At 38.4% G+C, this 18,036-nt stretch overlaps 4 protein-coding genes across 5 annotated transcripts; 1 reads left to right on the plus strand and 3 right to left on the minus strand.

Annotated features, from left to right (window-relative positions):
• Positions 1-5,637: 5,637 nt before the first annotated feature.
• On the minus strand, positions 5,638-7,332 carry LOC110762700 (uncharacterized). Of its 2 annotated transcripts, none has more exons than XM_021965372.2 (5): positions 7,076-7,332; positions 6,745-6,947; positions 6,573-6,651; positions 6,293-6,490; positions 5,638-6,164 (listed from the first exon to the last, which is right to left on the minus strand). In XM_021965372.2, the coding sequence occupies exons 1-5, from the start codon at positions 7,239-7,241 to the stop codon at positions 5,869-5,871; spliced, it is 942 nt and encodes a 313-aa protein (XP_021821064.1). In that variant the 5' UTR covers positions 7,242-7,332; the 3' UTR covers positions 5,638-5,868. The 2 variants fall into 2 exon arrangements, with proteins under 2 accessions (XP_021821064.1, XP_021821063.1); XM_021965371.2 differs by having other exon boundaries at positions 5,638-6,170; positions 7,076-7,327.
• A 1,261-nt stretch (positions 7,333-8,593) lies between these two features.
• Positions 8,594-9,479, minus strand: LOC110762760 (Bifunctional inhibitor/lipid-transfer protein/seed storage 2S albumin superfamily protein). Its single transcript, XM_021965446.2, has 2 exons — positions 9,071-9,479; positions 8,594-8,849 (listed from the first exon to the last, which is right to left on the minus strand). The coding sequence occupies exons 1-2, from the start codon at positions 9,402-9,404 to the stop codon at positions 8,833-8,835; spliced, it is 351 nt and encodes a 116-aa protein (XP_021821138.1). The 5' UTR covers positions 9,405-9,479; the 3' UTR covers positions 8,594-8,832.
• A 415-nt stretch (positions 9,480-9,894) lies between these two features.
• Positions 9,895-11,638, plus strand: LOC110762791 (L-lactate dehydrogenase B-like). The gene is made up of 2 exons (XM_021965477.2): positions 9,895-11,039; positions 11,133-11,638. Exons 1-2 carry the CDS (start codon positions 10,215-10,217, stop codon positions 11,580-11,582), a joined length of 1,275 nt encoding a protein of 424 aa, XP_021821169.2. The 5' UTR covers positions 9,895-10,214; the 3' UTR covers positions 11,583-11,638.
• Positions 11,639-14,448: 2,810 nt separating this feature from the next.
• Positions 14,449-17,224, minus strand: LOC110762750 (glutamate decarboxylase 4-like). The gene is made up of 7 exons (XM_021965432.2): positions 16,970-17,224; positions 16,662-16,866; positions 16,005-16,205; positions 15,715-15,929; positions 15,345-15,598; positions 15,188-15,240; positions 14,449-15,080 (listed from the first exon to the last, which is right to left on the minus strand). The coding sequence occupies exons 1-7, from the start codon at positions 17,053-17,055 to the stop codon at positions 14,616-14,618; spliced, it is 1,479 nt and encodes a 492-aa protein (XP_021821124.2). The 5' UTR covers positions 17,056-17,224; the 3' UTR covers positions 14,449-14,615.
• Between the last annotated feature and the right edge of the window lie 812 nt (positions 17,225-18,036).

Consider the following 18,036-nt stretch of genomic DNA (forward strand, 5'->3'; position numbering starts at 1 on the left):
TTTCTATTCTACTACCCTTGCCTCAAAATCCAGATGGAAAACGGAATGAGATTTTGGGTTGTAAGATTTTGCACAAATGAAAACAATTTTTTCTTTAATCTAGATTTTGGGTGGCGTTATGAGCTTCTGGGTATTTGGGTTTTCAGATTTTGGGGTTTGTAGTCATAATTCACAAAACAATTAAATGCAGAAATGAAGGAAGAAGAAAAGGTGCGAATGCCAAAGGAGGGAAATTGTAGCGTACACACTTACATAGTAAGCTTGTTTTTTCTCTACAGCCGTTGAGATTAGATTGGATGGCTGAAATTGATCCTCACATAGTGTCCTCATTTAGGAGTCCTCGTTAGAGCCCAGCCAATTTCAATAAGCCACTAATTTAAAGCCCACAAAACACATACAAATTGGGCCAAAGAGTCTTAACAGCAACCCCTCTACGCCTTTGATAAAGTTTTAATGGCTGCCAAAACTTGAAACAAAAAACAAACTAGAGGATCAAATATCTACAAGCAATAGTATTAGTATTTGAAGGGAAAAAATATATTCTAGTACAAGTAAACGAAAAAGTTGCGAATGTGATGTTTGGGAATGCCCCCTCCGAGGGTGATCTTAGTTATAGACTTGTGGTCAAGTTCAACAGCTGCTGCAATCACAATGCAACAAGGAACATATATATATACACACATAAACTGGATACTGTTCTGGAAAACTTCCACAGGAAATGTGATGTATGTGTATGTGAAACAGTAAGAAATATAAAAAAAAGTGTTTTGTGTAACATGAGTAAATAGAAACAGATAAATTAGGACCACATATGCACTATATTAATTAAAGTAGGGGACTTCAAACTCTCTATGTGCAGAATAAAGTAAGGGGCCACAAGGAGAAGTATATGAAATGACTTATTCAAAGCAGAGAGAGAGAGAGAGAATATATGATAGGCGTGTGAGGGAATTGGACTCCCTCTCCCGAGAGAGAGAGAGAGAGAATATATGATAGGCGTGTGAGGGAATTGGGCTCCCTCTCTCTCTGATAATGTATGTTGGGTTGTTGTGGATGTGGTGTGGCGTGGTGGGTGATTGAGGTGGTTGGTTGGGTACAACACAAATTAGAATTTGATAGTATTACTTGGGTTTTATTTATATAAACAACAAGTAAAGAACGAGTCTTAAAAAGAGAGAGAGAGAGAGAGAAAAGAGCCCTCACGCGTTACTCACTCGGTTAAGTTAAACGAGTGAGTCTACGCGGCTTCCACGCCCCTCATATTAGTAACTCCAACACCTTGTTGTCGGCACCACTTCTCACTGCCTCTTTCGACGCACCAACTTAACTTCATTTCCAAAAACAACCTATCTGGCCTAAGCTGTCTGTCTCCCTTCCATTGAAAACGAACACTAAGAGCCAGCGCAGCCAATATATTCATATATTCATATGGCTGCTCTCATCCACAGCTGCGAAGAAGCAACCTCCACTGCTACTAGTGCTCATCATCGATATCATGGTGGTGCTTCTGCTTTCATGGCCCCTCGCTGGATCCCAAAACGGGGCCAAGTTCTCAAGAAGGTTCTCAAGACCGTCTTTTCTTGTGTCTGTTTTGATCATCATCAGCTCAAACACACATCATCATCAAACCCCGCCAAATATTAATCCACAAATTAACGCTTCTTCTTCATCACTCACGTTCTCCAACTTAATAATAAGCTAATTAAGAAGAAGGCTGAATGATGAATGCCGGGGTGACTCATTTTTGGCTGTTTTCCATTTCCGTGTCAGAATCAGTTAGCCAGGTCTGTTAGATTTTGTGTCCTTTTGATTGTTGCATTATTCTGGTTCTGGACCCCATCACACGTACGTACCTTCCTTCGTTTTGTTTAGATTCTTTGTTTGTTCGCGGGATGTTCTTGAGATTTGATATAGTGACTTTTTTTAATCGAGAGTAACTAACTTCTTCAGTCATTCTCTCGAGAATGTAGTCCTACTCCCGCCTTATGTAATTGCAAATGAATTGTAATGTATGTTCATTCAATCAATCATTTTCTTAATTACGATCCTAAATAATAATATTTGCAATGTTATGTGACTCTCTCTCTCTCTCTCCCCTCTTGATCCAAAGATGGCAAGAACAGGGCAAGTTATTTTTTCTAATTCTAAGGGAGCCGAAGCTTAAAAACAAAACTATGTTTATGGGTCTATTCCTATTCCATGCCACGTTGGCAAATTTTGCATTTCCAGACTCCAGATTGACATGGTCCAATACCAATTTTGCATATCATCCCTAAAGTCAACAGAGTGTGTACGGCATATATATATATATATATATTATCATCCTTCCGTCACAAAACTCTTCGATTCGTTAATGATTTCAACATTACATCATGCACTCGTTATTTTATTTTATTTTACGGGCGCGCGAAATAACAGTTTCGTAAAATATAAATTTACTTATATAACTAGAAAGAATCTTTGACCTATTACTGTAACATTATTGACCACTTCCCGTTGCGGTTGATACGGGCAATGCTTGGACTGAAGACTTTAGACTTTTGCTTTGACCCGTTAACTATGACGACAGCATGAGCTAATGCAAATTATGCCCCCAAAAAAATCAATAAGCATTAGCAGTTTTTTTTTTGTTTTTGTTTTTTGGTGTAAAGCAATTATTGTTTCAATCTTGGTGGCTAATTAATTAGAGCAACTCCACCCATTTGCCCCTTGCCATGGCAAGGGGGGCTAGGGCAGCCACTATTCACATGAATAGTGGTTGCCCTTGCAAATAGTATATTTTGTGTTTCCACCCGTTGCCATGGCTAAGGGCAATTACTATTCATTTTTTTGTTTTTTTCACAAATTTTTTTACCTCAATAATTAATTTGGATAATATTTTCGGATAAGATTTCCGGGTTCGTATGTGTCAATATTTATTATAAATTTCATATCTAAATCGGATAAAATTTTGGCATTTATAGAAAGAAAAAAAAAATCAGTAATTTTTTATAAAAAAAATTTGATTTTTTTTCATTTTTTTATTGCACAAAAATTGGCTGCCGTTTGATTGGTGTAAAAAATCTGATCGGAGAGCCCAGAGCGCGACACGTGGACTTTAGCGGCACTGTAGCGCTGATGTCACCCAACCCGCGAGTTGGACCTCAGGCTGAATTAGCCTTCGGACTAGCCCGAGTTGTTGGTACCCCCAGGTTGACCGGGCTTGGGCTAACCGCTGGAGCTTCGTTTTTTTGCCTTCCCCCCAGCCTTGGGCTCAGCCCCTCGCCGGACTTGCTCTTATGGTGTTATAATAAACCATCTTTTCCACAAAAAATAAAATAAAATAAAATAAAATTATTGGCCCAATATTGATTCTGAAGCAGACGCAATGATGTAATAAGGACAACCCAGCAGGCATTAATATTGGGCCAATATTAATTCAAAAGGAATTATGTAATGAGGGCCTACATGGGCTTTAAGCGGGCCTACATAACTTTGTTTATCTGGACTTGCTAATACCCTTGTTATAAAAGTTTAAGTCCAATTCTTGGACTCAGGTCGTTGTGAACAAATCCACAGAAAATAAAAGCCAGTAGAAAGCTTCGTGAGTATTTTATTTAAAAAGAATTCAAAGAGTGAAATCCCAAGTGGATATTTATTTATATATATATATATATAGATATATATATAATGTTTAAATAAAAAAGAGAATATTGGGGATTTGGAAAAGCAAAAGTGGATGGCATTCTCACGTATACCAAGGATTTTCTTTTTCCATTGTTTTTCTTCTTTTTTGAAGATACAGAGAAAAGGGGAAATCATTTAATTGACTGCCATGTGAAACTAGTGTTGGATTGGATTTGGAGAGTTATGATTAAATCTCAGGGCGATTAAGACTTACATTAACTTCAATTTTCCATTTTCATCATACATTTACACAACACTTCATTTTGCATTTCAAAAGGTAGAATTAAAAAAACACATTGATTCCTTGCTTCCATATTTCATTCGAACCTCCTACTCATCCTTTTAGGTCATCTCTCTCTCTCTCTCTCTCTCTCTCCCCTTTAGTTTACTATGCTTGTTTGATTTCTCTCTTTTTTCTTTATTTACTTTTCTTTTGGAATATATACTTGACCTTTTATTTTCTTTAAATATAATTGAATGGGTAGTACTAGCTAGTGTAATGTGTAAGTGTAGTCTTTATTTTCAAATAAATAGAATCTCATTCTATGTGAGAAACATTTGTGTGCAACGAGAAAAACATTATTCTCCTATTCTCTGCCATTCACGTAATAACTCTATATAATTGGTAGAAAATTAATAATATTTCTGTTTCAAGTCCGTCCGTCCCACTAGTAGTTTTAAGTGTTGTGTGGCTTCTCTACCACCACCTGACCTATATATATATATATCGATTCTGCAATATCCAAAGAAATTTGAGTAGAAAAAGATGAAAAGCTGCTTCTTCTTTCTTTTCTTCACCTAAACAAGAAAAATGATTTCTCGTTGTAATGAGACAAAACATCCAATCCTTGTCGTCACTACTTTGCCACTCTCGCACCAAGATCAGCCACGTAGGCATGCTGCTTGCTAGCTAGGATATGATGTGATGTGCTGCTCGCTTTTTCGTGCCTCCTCCTCAAGTTGAGGCCGCAGCCGCATGATATATATATACATATATATTAAAGATTTGCACAGGAAAAGTCAAAGGGTATTACCATTAGACGGTTGTGATGCAGGCGCATATAACTGGGTGCATGTTTTATATGGCCCCACATGTTAGATATTGTCTTGAATCCTGGGCCAAGTTTGAAATTTGGGTATTGACCGGAGACCTATATATATATATATATATAAATATATGCGAATGCGATGCAGACGAAGAAGAAGACATGCACCACATCCACAGGCCACAGGCCACATCACATGAAGAGAAGAGAAGAGGAGAAGAATATTATTCTATGCATTGGGCAAGGCAGGCATTAGTTAACGATCAGAACAGTATTAGTCTAATGATTGGTGCACCCTTTAAAATTTTATAAATTTATAGGAACCTAGCTTACTAGGCTAGCTTAAAGTCTTGGTTTCATATATATATATATATATATATATGAATTGTACTATTTGTAGTGGTAGTAGTTGGAGTCTTGCAGAAGGAGGTATCTGCAGCAGAAAAAGAAAAGGTAAAGTAAAGGAGATGGGAATGAATTAATGGGAGATGATAAAGCTTTCATTCATCACCAATCCAACACCATACGGTTAAAAGATTATGCAGTGGGCGACTATGTCTATGGTGGTAGATCCACCCATCTTATATTATGCAGTGATCTGAATTTCCACTTTTGGATTATTTGAGTCTGATTTTCGTTGTTGTTTTGGATAGTTTGTCTGTCCCCACTTGAACGAGACAAATGACCAACCCTACATTACTTTACACCTTGCGATCGAGAACAACGGCATTAATTATAGGCAGGTCCCTGTGTCAGGCAAGCTTTAACCTTTGAAGAGAGGCATGCATTTTCGTTTCTATTCGCTTCTTTTTCTTTTATACTTTCTTCTTTTTCCATTATTTTGACTTGAGAAATCTTCTGTGTTGTTTATTGCACTCATTTATTGTCAAAGTAGTCAGTACAACAAACAAAGACGTGACAGAGCTGAATAATAATAATAATAGTTCTTAATCAATTCACTATGTGTAAAAGTAACAACCCATAACACATGTTACACATTCACTTAGGTTTCTGTTCTATACAATTCAAGAGAGAGCAGATTTAATTAACTAGCTAATGAAGAATTAAAGATGAGAGATGGATCATCGAACACTGAAGCATATATGTTATAGCGCGGTGCATGCGTAGCTAGCTAGCTGGCTGATGAGGTTCATTTTTAACCTTTGGTTCTGATAATAGTGATGGTGCCTCTGCCCTGAGTGTGAATTCTGGTAAGGGCCACCACAGCTTTCCCAGAAAGGCCAGGGCCATCAGCAGACACGCATGGCCGACACGCAAAGTCCCCGACTGGATGTCGTACTGGCCTTGTTGGCGGCATTAGGATCCTCTCGTTGATGTCGTTTAAGGTCATGTCCCCTTCTACTCCGCCCGGCTTCACCAATGCAAATGGATAAACCACCTTTCTTATCACCCTCTTCTTCTTTCTCCTCTTTTCATCACTGCTGCTACCACCTGCTACTGCTCATCCAATTTTAATAATCTATTAATTATACATATTTGTTTTTACGTTCGTACCCTATTTATATTATAATAGGCACTACTTTTGATTGAGTGAGCGAAAGAAAGAAAAATATATGTACCTGCAGCTGGAGGAGCAGGTAAATAGTCAGAGTTGGTATTGGCTGAGTCCTCTTTGTAAGAAGAAGAAGAGGAGGAATCAATAGCTTCAGGAGCTGTCATTGTTGCCTCTTCTGCTGTGTTTATCTTCGTGACTCTGTTTGTCTCCTCACAGATTCTGCTGATTGGTGTTGTTATACTTACAGGATCACCCCGTAGAACTGAAATTAAATTCAACTTTAATTAGTCACTAAATTCCATAATTAATAAGAAACAAACAAACCAGAAAGTTAAAATAATTACCTGATAGCGCACTGGAACTGGCTAGCTGGGTCATGCAGTCAAAATTCTCAGAGAGTTCCCAGTGTGAATTCCAGTGGCTCTGTTAATTCCAAGTAGAATATGTAAATATGTCAGTGTGAAATTAATTTCAAAAACAGAGCATGCCATGCAGTAGAGATAGAGAAGTAGGTACCTTTTCAAGAACACTAGTCGTAGTAGCGGAGTGGTTGATCTCGTTATCGGTATATAAGAGCACCCGTCTTCTTTTGGAAGGCTCGCTAAATTCAAGCAAAGCATCTTCCAAGTACCCCGTCGAGAAATCTGACTGATCTACCAGTGGAGGTGAGCAAAACGGTGCCTTCATCATCATCGTCATCATCATGTACTCATCCATAGCTGCAACAATATAAAGACAAGAAGTTTATATAAGGAAGGAATGTAGACAGAAAACAAAAACAGTGAGAGAGAGAGAGAGAGAGAGAGAGAGAGAACAAAAGCAGAAGTGGAAGTGGTGGTGGTGGTACCTAAAGACATTCTGTCTGTGTTGTTGACAAGTCCAAGGTGGTTGTTATGAGAATCCCAAGCTAGGGAAGAACTGTGGAGGCTACTGCTTGTGTAAGCCATGGACAAGCTTAGTCTGATTTGATCTGATATAAATGAAATGAATGATCTACTACGAATGAGGCCCATACATTAATTGATGCTGAAAATGCTTCTATTTATATTTATGTGCAAGCCTTAGCTTAGAGCCCAGCCATGGAGAGAGAGAGAGAGAGAGAGAGAGAGAGAGAGTGTGTGTGTGTGGGGAAAAAGTTAAAAAGAATCATATGATTTCAGAAGAAGCGGGCAGTCAACGGCAATGCTTTTTTTTATATTTAATTTTAATTACAAAGAAGGAAAAAAAAGAGGAGAAAAAGTAGGGTGTCTCTTGGGATTCGGAAAATGTAGTCTCACTTTTATTAATTTTGTGTGGTTAAGATATAATGTGTGTGGGGGACTAAATAAGGTACTCATATGATGATGTCTGCGTTGCATTGTAAAAAAGCAAATATTGTATTTGTAAGATTTGTAAGGCAAAGAAAAGATATTCCCATGCCTGTTTGACACAAATTCAAATTTCGGCTTTTTCTTTTTTGTTTCCTTACAGTCTACCGAACACAGTCTTACGTATTATTGGTTCCCAACCGTTCTCCTTTCGGCACTTTTTTTCTACACCTTCTCTCACCATCGTGGGGTCGTTTCAAATCTGAATTCTCTTTGGCTGGTTTAAATTGAGTTTGGGTTGGGCCCACTTCTTGGCATGCATGTTTGTGGGGTTCACTGAAATGGATGGAAGAAGAAGAAGAAGAAGAAGAAGAATTCATATTTAATATGATGGGTGGGGTGGGTGAGTGTGGGACCAGTACCCTTTGATCATGGAGTTTGAGCGGCCAAAGTTTAGCTGATGTGAGTCACTCACATTGTATTTTGTGGGGATGTTGATTGATGCACAATCCGACGGCAGAGCATGTTTGTTTCATGTGCCGTACAGACTCATATTGTGTGGTGGTTTGTGCCAAAAATTCACTCATCTTTAATCAGACGGTGACAAAGAGAATGGGCCGAGCCGAACTTAAATGCTGTATTGGACTTGTACTGAAGTCCAATCAGACGTACTCATTGAGAGTTATTAGGCCCATGGACAGCTGGATTCGATCCCATTTACCGCTAATAATATCACAATTTACCACTAATCCCTGTTCTCTGTGTGACTGAGAATTTGAATTCGACAAAATGGGACCCCAAATTTTCACTGTGTTTAAGTAATAATGTAAAGCTTTCGGGGTGCTTTTCTGCACATGCATACACAGGTTGATCAAATTGCCCAATCTTTCAAAGTTTCTGGTTAAGAAATCATCATTAGGGTCTCTTTTGATTCATTTGAATTGGATTTAGAATTATTAAATTCATGCGTGAGCATGACTGAATAGTTTTGTTTTGGATCCATCTTTTTATTTTCGGGTAATTTTCCATCTTTATGTAAATTAATAGGAAATAGGAAAGAGAGAAAGATTGTTGTAACTTAAGGATAAGACAGGGACCATAATCCATTACATAAGCGTAATTAGGACAAGAATATGACATAAAATAGTATTATTACTATTAGTGCCTGAAAGAGTCGACGATATCTCAGCAAATAACCCTTGGTAGGTTACATGTTTATTATTCAAACTTAACACTCTAATCTCATTTAACATTGGATTTGCCGGTCCCCCTTTTATGTATTTGCCCAGCCAATGGCTTATGGGACGACATACCCTGCAAGTGCAACACAGACAAGTACAAAGTCAGTCAAACTCGAACAGATGAATAACCATGTTATATATGTATATGGATTTACCCACAGAAGAGAAGAACAATAACAAAAGCCCAACCAAAGGGTAACAAAAATGGAAAAGCAATCTTGACAATCAATTCAAGGCATTATCAATGTTTGTAAAAGCCCAAAGGGTGACATTTATATACATATAGATACTTACTTCCGCACTTCTTTCCAGCAGGTCGGTTCCTGATTTTGCATCTCTTTGGAATAGTAATAGCAATGGCGGGATTGATACCAGCCTGCTTTGCCAAAGGGGACAACAAAACAGCACACAGGCATTTTGGGGCAGTACTTATCAAGGCCCCAACTTTGGTGCAACAAGTTGGAGGAACCTTGGCCCTCACATTTCTAGCTGAGCTCAAGCACGGGCTCAAGCTAGTTGCTGCTGACCTAATTGGGGTCTTTCCACATTCCCCAGCTGCACCAACTTCCTCAAAAAATGCTCTTGAAGCTACCAGAAATACAAACACACAAACAAGGCAGCCTTTCATCTTGTTCAGCCTCTTATGTAATGTATTAATTGCTAGACTTAGGCGCTTTGGTTCTTCTGTCTTGTACACTGATCCATCCACATACATATATATATATAGCTTGACGGGGAAATAGTGCTTTTGCACTAGTGCGGTGGTTGTGGAGACGTGGAAGGATGACTATGGTTTGTGCCCTAGTTTATTCAACATGTAATCATTTTGATTGAATTGCATGGGTTGTTCACACTGAGCATTAAGTTAGTGATACTACTTTTCATAAGGTGACACAACATTAGATTTTGGTTTACTTTGTATGTTGAGTTGAGTGCTTCTCCCTCGTTTTTTTATTTCCAGGATGTTCTTTTGTCCGCGTGAATTTGAGGTATGCTTTGAGTAGGTGTTAGTGGAGTCTGAGTACATCTATCTATCCCAGCAAAATCTGTAAACACCCCCAACTCATGCCGACATCATATTTCAACAAGTCCAAATGGGCTTTTTTCATTTGAAGAAGGAAGACAACATGGGCTTCTTTATTGAAAAAAGAAAACATGGCCTTCTTTATTGAAGAAGGCCCAATGGGTTCAGCTGACAGACACAAGATATGGGCTGTAAATTCCAACTGGGCTTCTTTTTATTGAAGAAGGTCTGCCTGCGTGGAATCGGAGGGTTCATATCATTAATAATGGTGAATCTTCTGAAGTATTGTCCAAGACAAGCCAAGAGAAAAACTTGCTTCATTTATCTCCCGTTCTTAAAAGAAGAAAGGAAAGTCTTAGTTTTAGAAAGAAAGGAAACTTCCTTCATTAATGGTCAATCTTCTGAAGTCGTAGAATGTTGTTGACTGTTGAAATGGAAGGAAATCTCCCAAATCAAACATCTTGTTCCCCACTGCATTCAACTGCCCTCCTCCGCCGACTTTCCGTCGCTCTCTCATCCGACATTATAAAACCTCTCACTTTGCCTCTCTCAAGAACATCAACAGCAACACACAAACACATCTCAATCTCAAACATACATCGTAAGAGTAAGACAGCCATTACCGTTACCATGCATAAGAGTAGTTCAGGGTCATCACTGGGACCAGGAGGGCTGGACTTAACCCAGTCCTTCTTCAAACCCATATCCAGTGCAGCTCCTCCTTCCCCCACCAAGCGCCACACCAAGATCTCCGTCGTCGGCGCTGGTAACGTCGGCATGGCCATTGCCCAAACCATCTTAACCCAAGACCTCGCCGACGAGCTCGTCCTCATCGACGTCAATCCCGACAAGCTACGCGGCGAGATGCTCGACCTCCAGCACGCCGCCGCTTTCCTCCCCCGCACCAAAATCCTGGCCTCCGTCGACTACGCAGTTACCGTTGGCTCTGACCTCTGCATAGTCACCGCCGGTGCCCGCCAGAATCTGGGGGAGTCCAGGCTCAACCTGCTCCAGAGGAACGTCGCTCTCTTCCGGAAAATCATCCCCCCACTCGTCAAGTTCTCGCCGGACACCATCTTACTCATCGTATCCAACCCGGTGGACGTCTTGACTCACGTGGCGTGGAAGCTATCCGGGTTTCCCAGCAACCGGGTCCTGGGGTCGGGAACCAATCTGGACTCTTCCAGGTTCCGCTTCCTCATCGCTGATCATCTTGACGTGAACGCCCAAGATGTACAGGTGGGTTTATGAGTTATATTTGATTTGTTTTGTAGTAATTAATTAGCACCGTGTGGTAATAATATAGTAAGAGTGTGCGTGTGTTTACTTTAGGCTTACATCGTTGGGGAGCATGGAGACAGCTCAGTGGCTCTGTGGTCGAGCATCAGCGTAGGGGGAGTGCCGGTGCTGAGCTTCCTAGAGAAGCAGGAAATAGCGTACGAGAAAGAGACACTGGAGGAGATCCACAAGGCAGTGGTGGACAGCGCGTATGAAGTGATAAGCCTGAAAGGGTATACTTCGTGGGCAATAGGGTACTCGGTGGCTAACCTAGCTCGGAGCATACTGAGGGACCAGAGGAAGATCCACCCAGTTTCGGTGCTGGCGAAGGGCTTCTATGGAGTGGAAGGCGGGGAAGTGTTCTTGAGCTTGCCTGCGCAGCTGGGGAGAGGTGGGGTGTTGGGGGTCACCAATATACATCTCACTGATGAGGAGGAACAGAGGCTCAGGGACTCTGCTCGCACCATTTTGGATGTTCAATCTCAGTTGAACTTGGGGATATGATAATCCAAACATTATTATTACTATATTTATTTTTATTTAGGAGAGTATTCGGTATGGATATGGATCCTCTGCTTTGATTTTCTCTGCCATGATCTGCTTTACTTTCACTGTAATGCTATCATTAAAATTTAATCTAAGGGATTTAAAAGTTGACAAATCATCCTAAAACAAAAACCCAATTTACTCCTAATTCAAAAGGAAAAAAAAAACCCGAACACCCAACTAACGGGATATTTAATGTCCAAAGCTGTTTGTTTTCTTCTTCTTCTTCTTCGTGTTCATCCTTTTGTCATCAAAGGGTTGAGTTGAGGTGCAGAAACTTTTGGCAAATGACGCCAAAGATGGATATATAATGAATTATTGGAATTTGTTAGGAAAATGATGATCAAAAGAAAAAGGATTCCTTTGTGAAGCGGCTCTTTAAGAATCCACAATTGTTAATTACGGTAGGAACGGCGGCCTTAGGCATTTGGTATTTGTGCTCTAACGGCATGGTTATCATTCTCTCTGCTTATGATCTCTTGATTGGAAATAACATTTGGCCTTCTATTTTCAGTGATTAAATTAATTAGATTGTCTTCATCAATAGAGATCAATCTAATAACACATATTTGCAGGAAAAAAAGCTTATATATATATATATATATATGTCCTGAAAGCTAATGAGAGATAGAGAAGACCAAGAATTATGTCAAATTCAATTAAACGTGGAACTGGTTGTTGTCCAAAAGTTTGAGAAATCAGATAATTAATAAGTGTATGCTCGTTGTTTGGTTGATTTGTCTTTCAACAAGACAGAACACAAAATAGAAGAAGAAAAGAGGACAGAACACGAAGAAGAAGAAGAAAAGAGTCACGAAGAAGAAGGGAAAAAAAAAAGAGAAGAGGGCAGAACACGAAGAAGAAGAAGGAAAAAAAAAACAGCTTTGGACATTAAATATCCCGTTAGTTGGGTGTTAGGGTTTTTTTTTTCCTTTTTGAATTAGGAGTAAATTGGATTTTTGTTTTAGGATGATGTGTCAACTTTTAAATTCCTTAGATTAAATTTTAATGATGTGGCAGCATTACAATGAAAGTAAAGCAGATCATGGCAGAGAAAATCTAAGCAGAGGATCCGGATCCATTCGGGATACTCTTGTATTATTATTTTCTGTTTAGTTTCTTAGTTTGGTGGTATTTGAGTGATTTGCAAACAAGATCATTGGAAACTATTTTTGAACTATATATAATAATATCAAGGATTTTAATTATATTTTTGGCTCGGGATAAGACTTTATTATAAGAATGGTTTCTGTATTGATTCGAACATCAAAGTTGAACAGCATATCAGCCTTGCATTGATGGATGGATGCCCTCTTCTCTTCCTGCAACCATATAACACTAGATGGTGGGTTCACAAAGTCCTCGTAAATAATCCCTACAAAAGCATCTTTTATGCCTCAAATTTCCAAGCTCTCGCTTCAAATGAAAGCAAGGGATAATTTGAACGTACAAGAAGTTTCCTCCTTTTTTTTTTTGGAAAATTATCTTTGATTGCTTTTGACAAACTAAAGCGGTAAGTATTCTGCAAATATTCAATAGCTTGTTTGAACTATAAAGGATTTTATACTATATATGCTTTGCTATTGGGGTAAGACAATGGTTTCTGTATTCGAACATCAAAGGTTGAAAGGCATATCTCAATGCGTTATTCAAACGCAGCCTTGCATTGATGGATGGATTCTCTCTTCTCTTCCTGCAAAATAATGTGAATGAGAGTAGCGGCGCATCCACATCCTTACTCATGAGGTCATAGTCTAAAAGTCCCGAAAATATTTTAAGAGGGAATTATTTTCCTTGTCTGTTTTTCTCTTCCAAATTTTATTCCTTTCATGGACAAATGTATTTGAATATTATGATTTTGGTACGAATACTATTACTAAATTAGGACATTTTCGAACTCCATGGGGTCATTTGATCCCTTTTGTCCTTCTGTCGATCCGCCACAAAATGAGAGAATTTCAACTATCACTAACCAAAATATTCCCAATTGCGAAAAACTAGGGCTGGGTTTCTAATATATCGGATAGGAATAAGGGGATTCCTATTCCAATCCAAAAAATTTCAAAAAATAATTATGTTCCAATTCCATTCCAAAAAAATTTAGAATTTCACATCCACTCTGATTCAGAATTTCCAGAACATATTTCATTTGGAAAATAGTTAAAATTTTAAAATATGTATTGAAATTACTGTCTATGTCTCATATTTAGTTCAACATGAAATTAGTCATTTTTGTGTAGTATAAGCTTGAGACCCGAATATATTTCAGAATTCGGAAGTTTTCAGAAGTTTGAGATACATTCCAATTCCAATCCATTTGTTTTCTTCTAAATTTTCAAATTTCGAAACTTTCGGATGTCGGAATTTATTTGGACTCACCAAAATTGGAAATTTTCATATCGAAATCGGTCAAAATTGGAATTTCCAATCCAACTTGCACCCCTAGCGAAAACCGTTTGGACACAAGCTTTATTTTCTTGACCTGTTCACTATCCATCAGGAGTTTCAATATTCAATATATATAGCTTTGGCATTACTAATAAGAGCAAAAAAAAATGAAGAAAGATAAAAAAGATAGCTTTGGCATTTGGAGAATCAATGGAAAGCTATTTACGACTTATTATTGGCTATACACCTTTTGTGATTTCAAAGACTTGTAAATGAGAGATTGACCTTGTTCACATAGGAAAATATCGCGGTTAACACATTATATGTATTACTTCTAAATGTGTGCTATGCTTTTAATATAAAAAAATGGTATGCACAATATGTGATCTCTATCATTACTTGTTCATATATAAATTTTACTATATTATTAGGAACTTCCTTGTGACACTTTAGAAAAAACTATAGTGTATAATAATCAAACGCCTAAAAAGAGAAAAACACCTCAAACAAAAGGAGAACAAAAAAAACTCCTATGATCGACGTTATAAAGTTCAAATAAACTCGATCTCCGACAACAAAAAGAAGTTGCTAGTAATAAACTTCCTATGCCTTCCCATTTGCAACACCATTTGCAGCCACTTTGTGATCACCATTTGCAACACCATTTGCAGGCACTTTGAGGAGGCCATTTGCAGCCACTTTGAGATGACCATTTTCAATGGCAGGAGGAGCAGCTGGATGCAGCATATCGAGCTCTTGCAGGACGTGAGTAATGTCAGAGACGAGGCGTTCAGCAAGAGTGCAAGAGAAGTCTTCCCTTATGACAACACGGAGCAAGGCCACATGCTTAGCGTCCACCGGCATGGAATATGCAGGCACAATCCACCCGGACCGACGCAAATTTTCAGACACCTTAAACTCATTGTAACGGGTTCTATTCCTGAGAGAAAACGCCACCACTGGAACCCCAATGTCCTTTGACAAAATCTTAAAGCGTTCTGTTTTTATCAGCCCTGCTTTTAGCACCATTGCATTGTTTTGACAATTCTCCATGATATTACGGTATCCCTGCATTATATAAAAAAAGCAAAAATTAGATCGCTTATATTTCAATAATTTTCAGGATATTGTAAAATTAGTGTTTATGAATTTCGTTCTTTTAGAAGGTCTCTCACCTCAAAACCCAATCGGATAAGCTGATAATATTGAGCAATAATCTGGCTAGAACCTGCAAATTAAATTATAATAAACTAGTTTAGGGCACTAGTAATCATTGGCATGATGAATTAGAGGTTTAGAGCAGAGGAAGTTGCTATATGTTTATTGTCTCACTTTTAGAGAAATTGAGGGTGAAGGTGGGCTGGTCAGCTCCAAGGTAATTGATGTGGAAGATAAGGTCTTCAGGCAAGTCCTCTTTGGCCCTCCAAACAATCCACCCAATTCCAGCATAAACAAGGCCATACTTGTGGCCGCTGACATTGATGCTCTTCACCAGTGGAAGACGGAAATCCCATTCAAGATCAGGATACAAGAATGGTGCAATGAACCCACCACTGGCAGCGTCGACATGAATAGGGGTATCCCATCTGTGCATACATCCATTGCCAAATCAATATTACTTCCAAATTAAATGTTAATCCAACTATATAATTGCAATTAACTAATCATTAAATTAGTGTATGTGAAGCAAATATGTACGTACCCAGTTTGCTTGTTCTTTTCCAGCAAGAGATCATTCAAGAGCTTCACATCTTCGAATTCTCCATTGTAAGTTGATCCCAAAATAGCAGCAACGCAGATGGTGTTTTCATCCACCATCTCCACAGCCTTGACAGGGTCCATTACATAATAGTCTTCCCTCACTTTCACTTCCTTCAGTTCTACTTCAAAATACCTTGCAAACTTCTCCCAGCATACCTACATGTATAAAATTACAAAGATTAATTAGCGAGAAAATATTAAAAGAAGAATAAAAGATGAGACGAAATTTACCTGGACATTGGCACCAGTGACAATGTTAGGCTTATCGTAAGGCTTGCCTTGAGCCTTCATCTTGTTTTGCCACTTTCTCTTGAATGCAAGGCCTGCCAGCATTATGGCCTCCGATGATCCTACTGTTCCTGTTCCAGTCGCAGCCTCACCGTCTTCATGCGGTGCATGGAATAGATCTGCTATCATGTTCACGCACCGATTCTGTGTAATCAAACACACGACAGAGACAGAGAAATTTATTAGCATCAATTCCCCATTGACTCGTTGACTCAACGACATTCAGTCTTCGGTCGTTTCAGTTTTTCTACAAGTAAGTAAGGCCCACCACACGTGCCATACTCAGATTTTATTTTATTTTGTGTAAAGAAAAAGAAAAGGACATCTTGCCATCCGCACACAGAATCACTAGCTCGATTTGATTTTTTTCAAAAAATACACCAAAAAGAAAAGAAGACAAAAAATACAAAGTTGAGGAAAAGAAAAAAGGGAAAGGTATACAAATAATTTTATTTTTTTTTGTCTAAACACTAGTACTACTAAGACATCAACCAATAAAATACTTAAGAAATCGTCAACTTAACGAATTAACACTCCTGTGCTGTTCTAAGCTTCATTAGTACAGAGTTTTACGTATAATCTGGAAATTAATTGCAGTACCTGAAGCTCAGTGGTAACAGGGTACTCATCCATGTCAACATAGTTCTTGTTCAGCGAATCCATGATAAGCTTCTCGCACTCTGGCTCCATCCATGTTGTCACAAACGAAGCCAAGTTGAGCCTTGGCTTCCCATCAAGCATCAGCTCGTCATTGATCATCTGGAACGCCACGTCCTTTGGCGTTGAATTCTCCGGCATCTTATACCTGCAATTTATTTATTCTTCATTATTTATTGCATGCATCCATCAAATCCCAAATGCATCTGAGCCTATATATAAACACAGTACATATATATATATATACTTACTTGGCAGGTGAGTCTCGGATATAGCGAGAGGCATAGGTTGAATGGACAGAGACATCGGACGCTGAGAATGTTTTTGAGAGGCCCATGGTGGTTAACGTCAAAAACAGAGAGAGAGAGAGATAATGTCAGGACAGCCCTAGGGCAGAGAAGAGCTAGCAGATCGAGATGCAAAAACGAATTGGTGATAAAAGTAATTGAAGGACAAGGGTTTATATACAAAGCTAGCGTGAGCTTGGGGTTGCTTGGGGAGGAGGGTTGAACAACCTTTATGGTAATTATAAGGCTATCTTAGTCGTTTTTAGACCTGTGTGTGAAAATCTTACCAGATTCTCATGAGCACCATTCTAGGACATTTTGGAGCTTTTATATTATTATTCTCTGTGCTATTTTAAATTTTATTCAAAGTGCTGAATGGAACGTTGACTGAAAAAAAGGAAAGTAAAAAGAAAAAAATATTCAAAAAATAAGAAAAATGACTTACTATAACTTCGTCAACAATTTAACATTATTTAATCCCACAGACAAAAAAGAAGAAGTAAATATGATAGTTAATACACGAAGAGAATGTATAATATTAATATATGTTTGTTCCAGAAACGTTACGTGAAATTATTCATTTGTTTTGAAAATACGAAATTCAAATTGACCACGTGATTTTGAAACGAAAGACATGTTCAATGGTCAACCGAAATGTGATAAAAGGGAAACAAGAGGTAACCATACACATCCCCCGAGAGGAGATAGAGAAAACCATGGGAAAAAAAGAACCTTTTATTATTATTATTATATAAAATCGAATATTTGAATTCTTAGGAACGTTGTAATTAATTTTGCTTTATGCTCTGATTACTATTTAATGGCTCCAAGAGAAGAGATTGATAAAAGCATGTTGCGGTAAGAGAGTAGTTAGTTGGTATGTATGAACGCGATCAGGCGTATCATTGGCATCATGCAAATGCATATATTCCTCATGTCCTGTGTTATCAATTAACTTTTAGACTTGCGTTATTGAACTTCCAATTCAATGGAGAGATCCTGATATTCATAAACTCGTGTGTTTGTGAGAA

This window comes from Prunus avium, chromosome 1, assembly GCF_965620075.1.
Source record: "Prunus avium chromosome 1, drPruAviu1.hap1.1, whole genome shotgun sequence".
NCBI classification, from domain to species: domain Eukaryota; kingdom Viridiplantae; phylum Streptophyta; class Magnoliopsida; order Rosales; family Rosaceae; genus Prunus; species Prunus avium.

Bases quoted from the DNA above. Each gene is read 5' to 3' on its own strand.
- LOC110762791 (XM_021965477.2), top strand. From the start codon at position 10,215: ATGTTGTTGACTGTTGAAATGGAAGGAAATCTCCCAAATCAAACATCT. The intron at 11,040-11,132 runs GTGGGTTTATGA...TGTTTACTTTAG, and splicing joins TGAACGCCCAAGATGTACAG to GCTTACATCGTTGGGGAGCA.
- LOC110762700 (XM_021965371.2), bottom strand. From the start codon at position 7,241: ATGGGCCTCATTCGTAGTAGATCATTCATTTCATTTATATCAGATCAA. The intron at 6,491-6,572 runs GTAATTATTTTA...ATTTAATTTCAG, and splicing joins CAGTTCCAGTGCGCTATCAG to TTCTACGGGGTGATCCTGTA. The intron at 6,171-6,292 runs GTACATATATTT...TTGGATGAGCAG, and splicing joins ACCTGCTCCTCCAGCTGCAG to TAGCAGGTGGTAGCAGCAGT.
- LOC110762750 (XM_021965432.2), bottom strand. From the start codon at position 17,055: ATGGGCCTCTCAAAAACATTCTCAGCGTCCGATGTCTCTGTCCATTCA. The intron at 16,867-16,969 runs GTAAGTATATAT...AATAAATTGCAG, and splicing joins ATCCGAGACTCACCTGCCAA to GTATAAGATGCCGGAGAATT. The intron at 16,206-16,661 runs GTACTGCAATTA...TTGATTACACAG, and splicing joins CTGTTACCACTGAGCTTCAG to AATCGGTGCGTGAACATGAT.
- LOC110762760 (XM_021965446.2), bottom strand. From the start codon at position 9,404: ATGAAAGGCTGCCTTGTTTGTGTGTTTGTATTTCTGGTAGCTTCAAGA.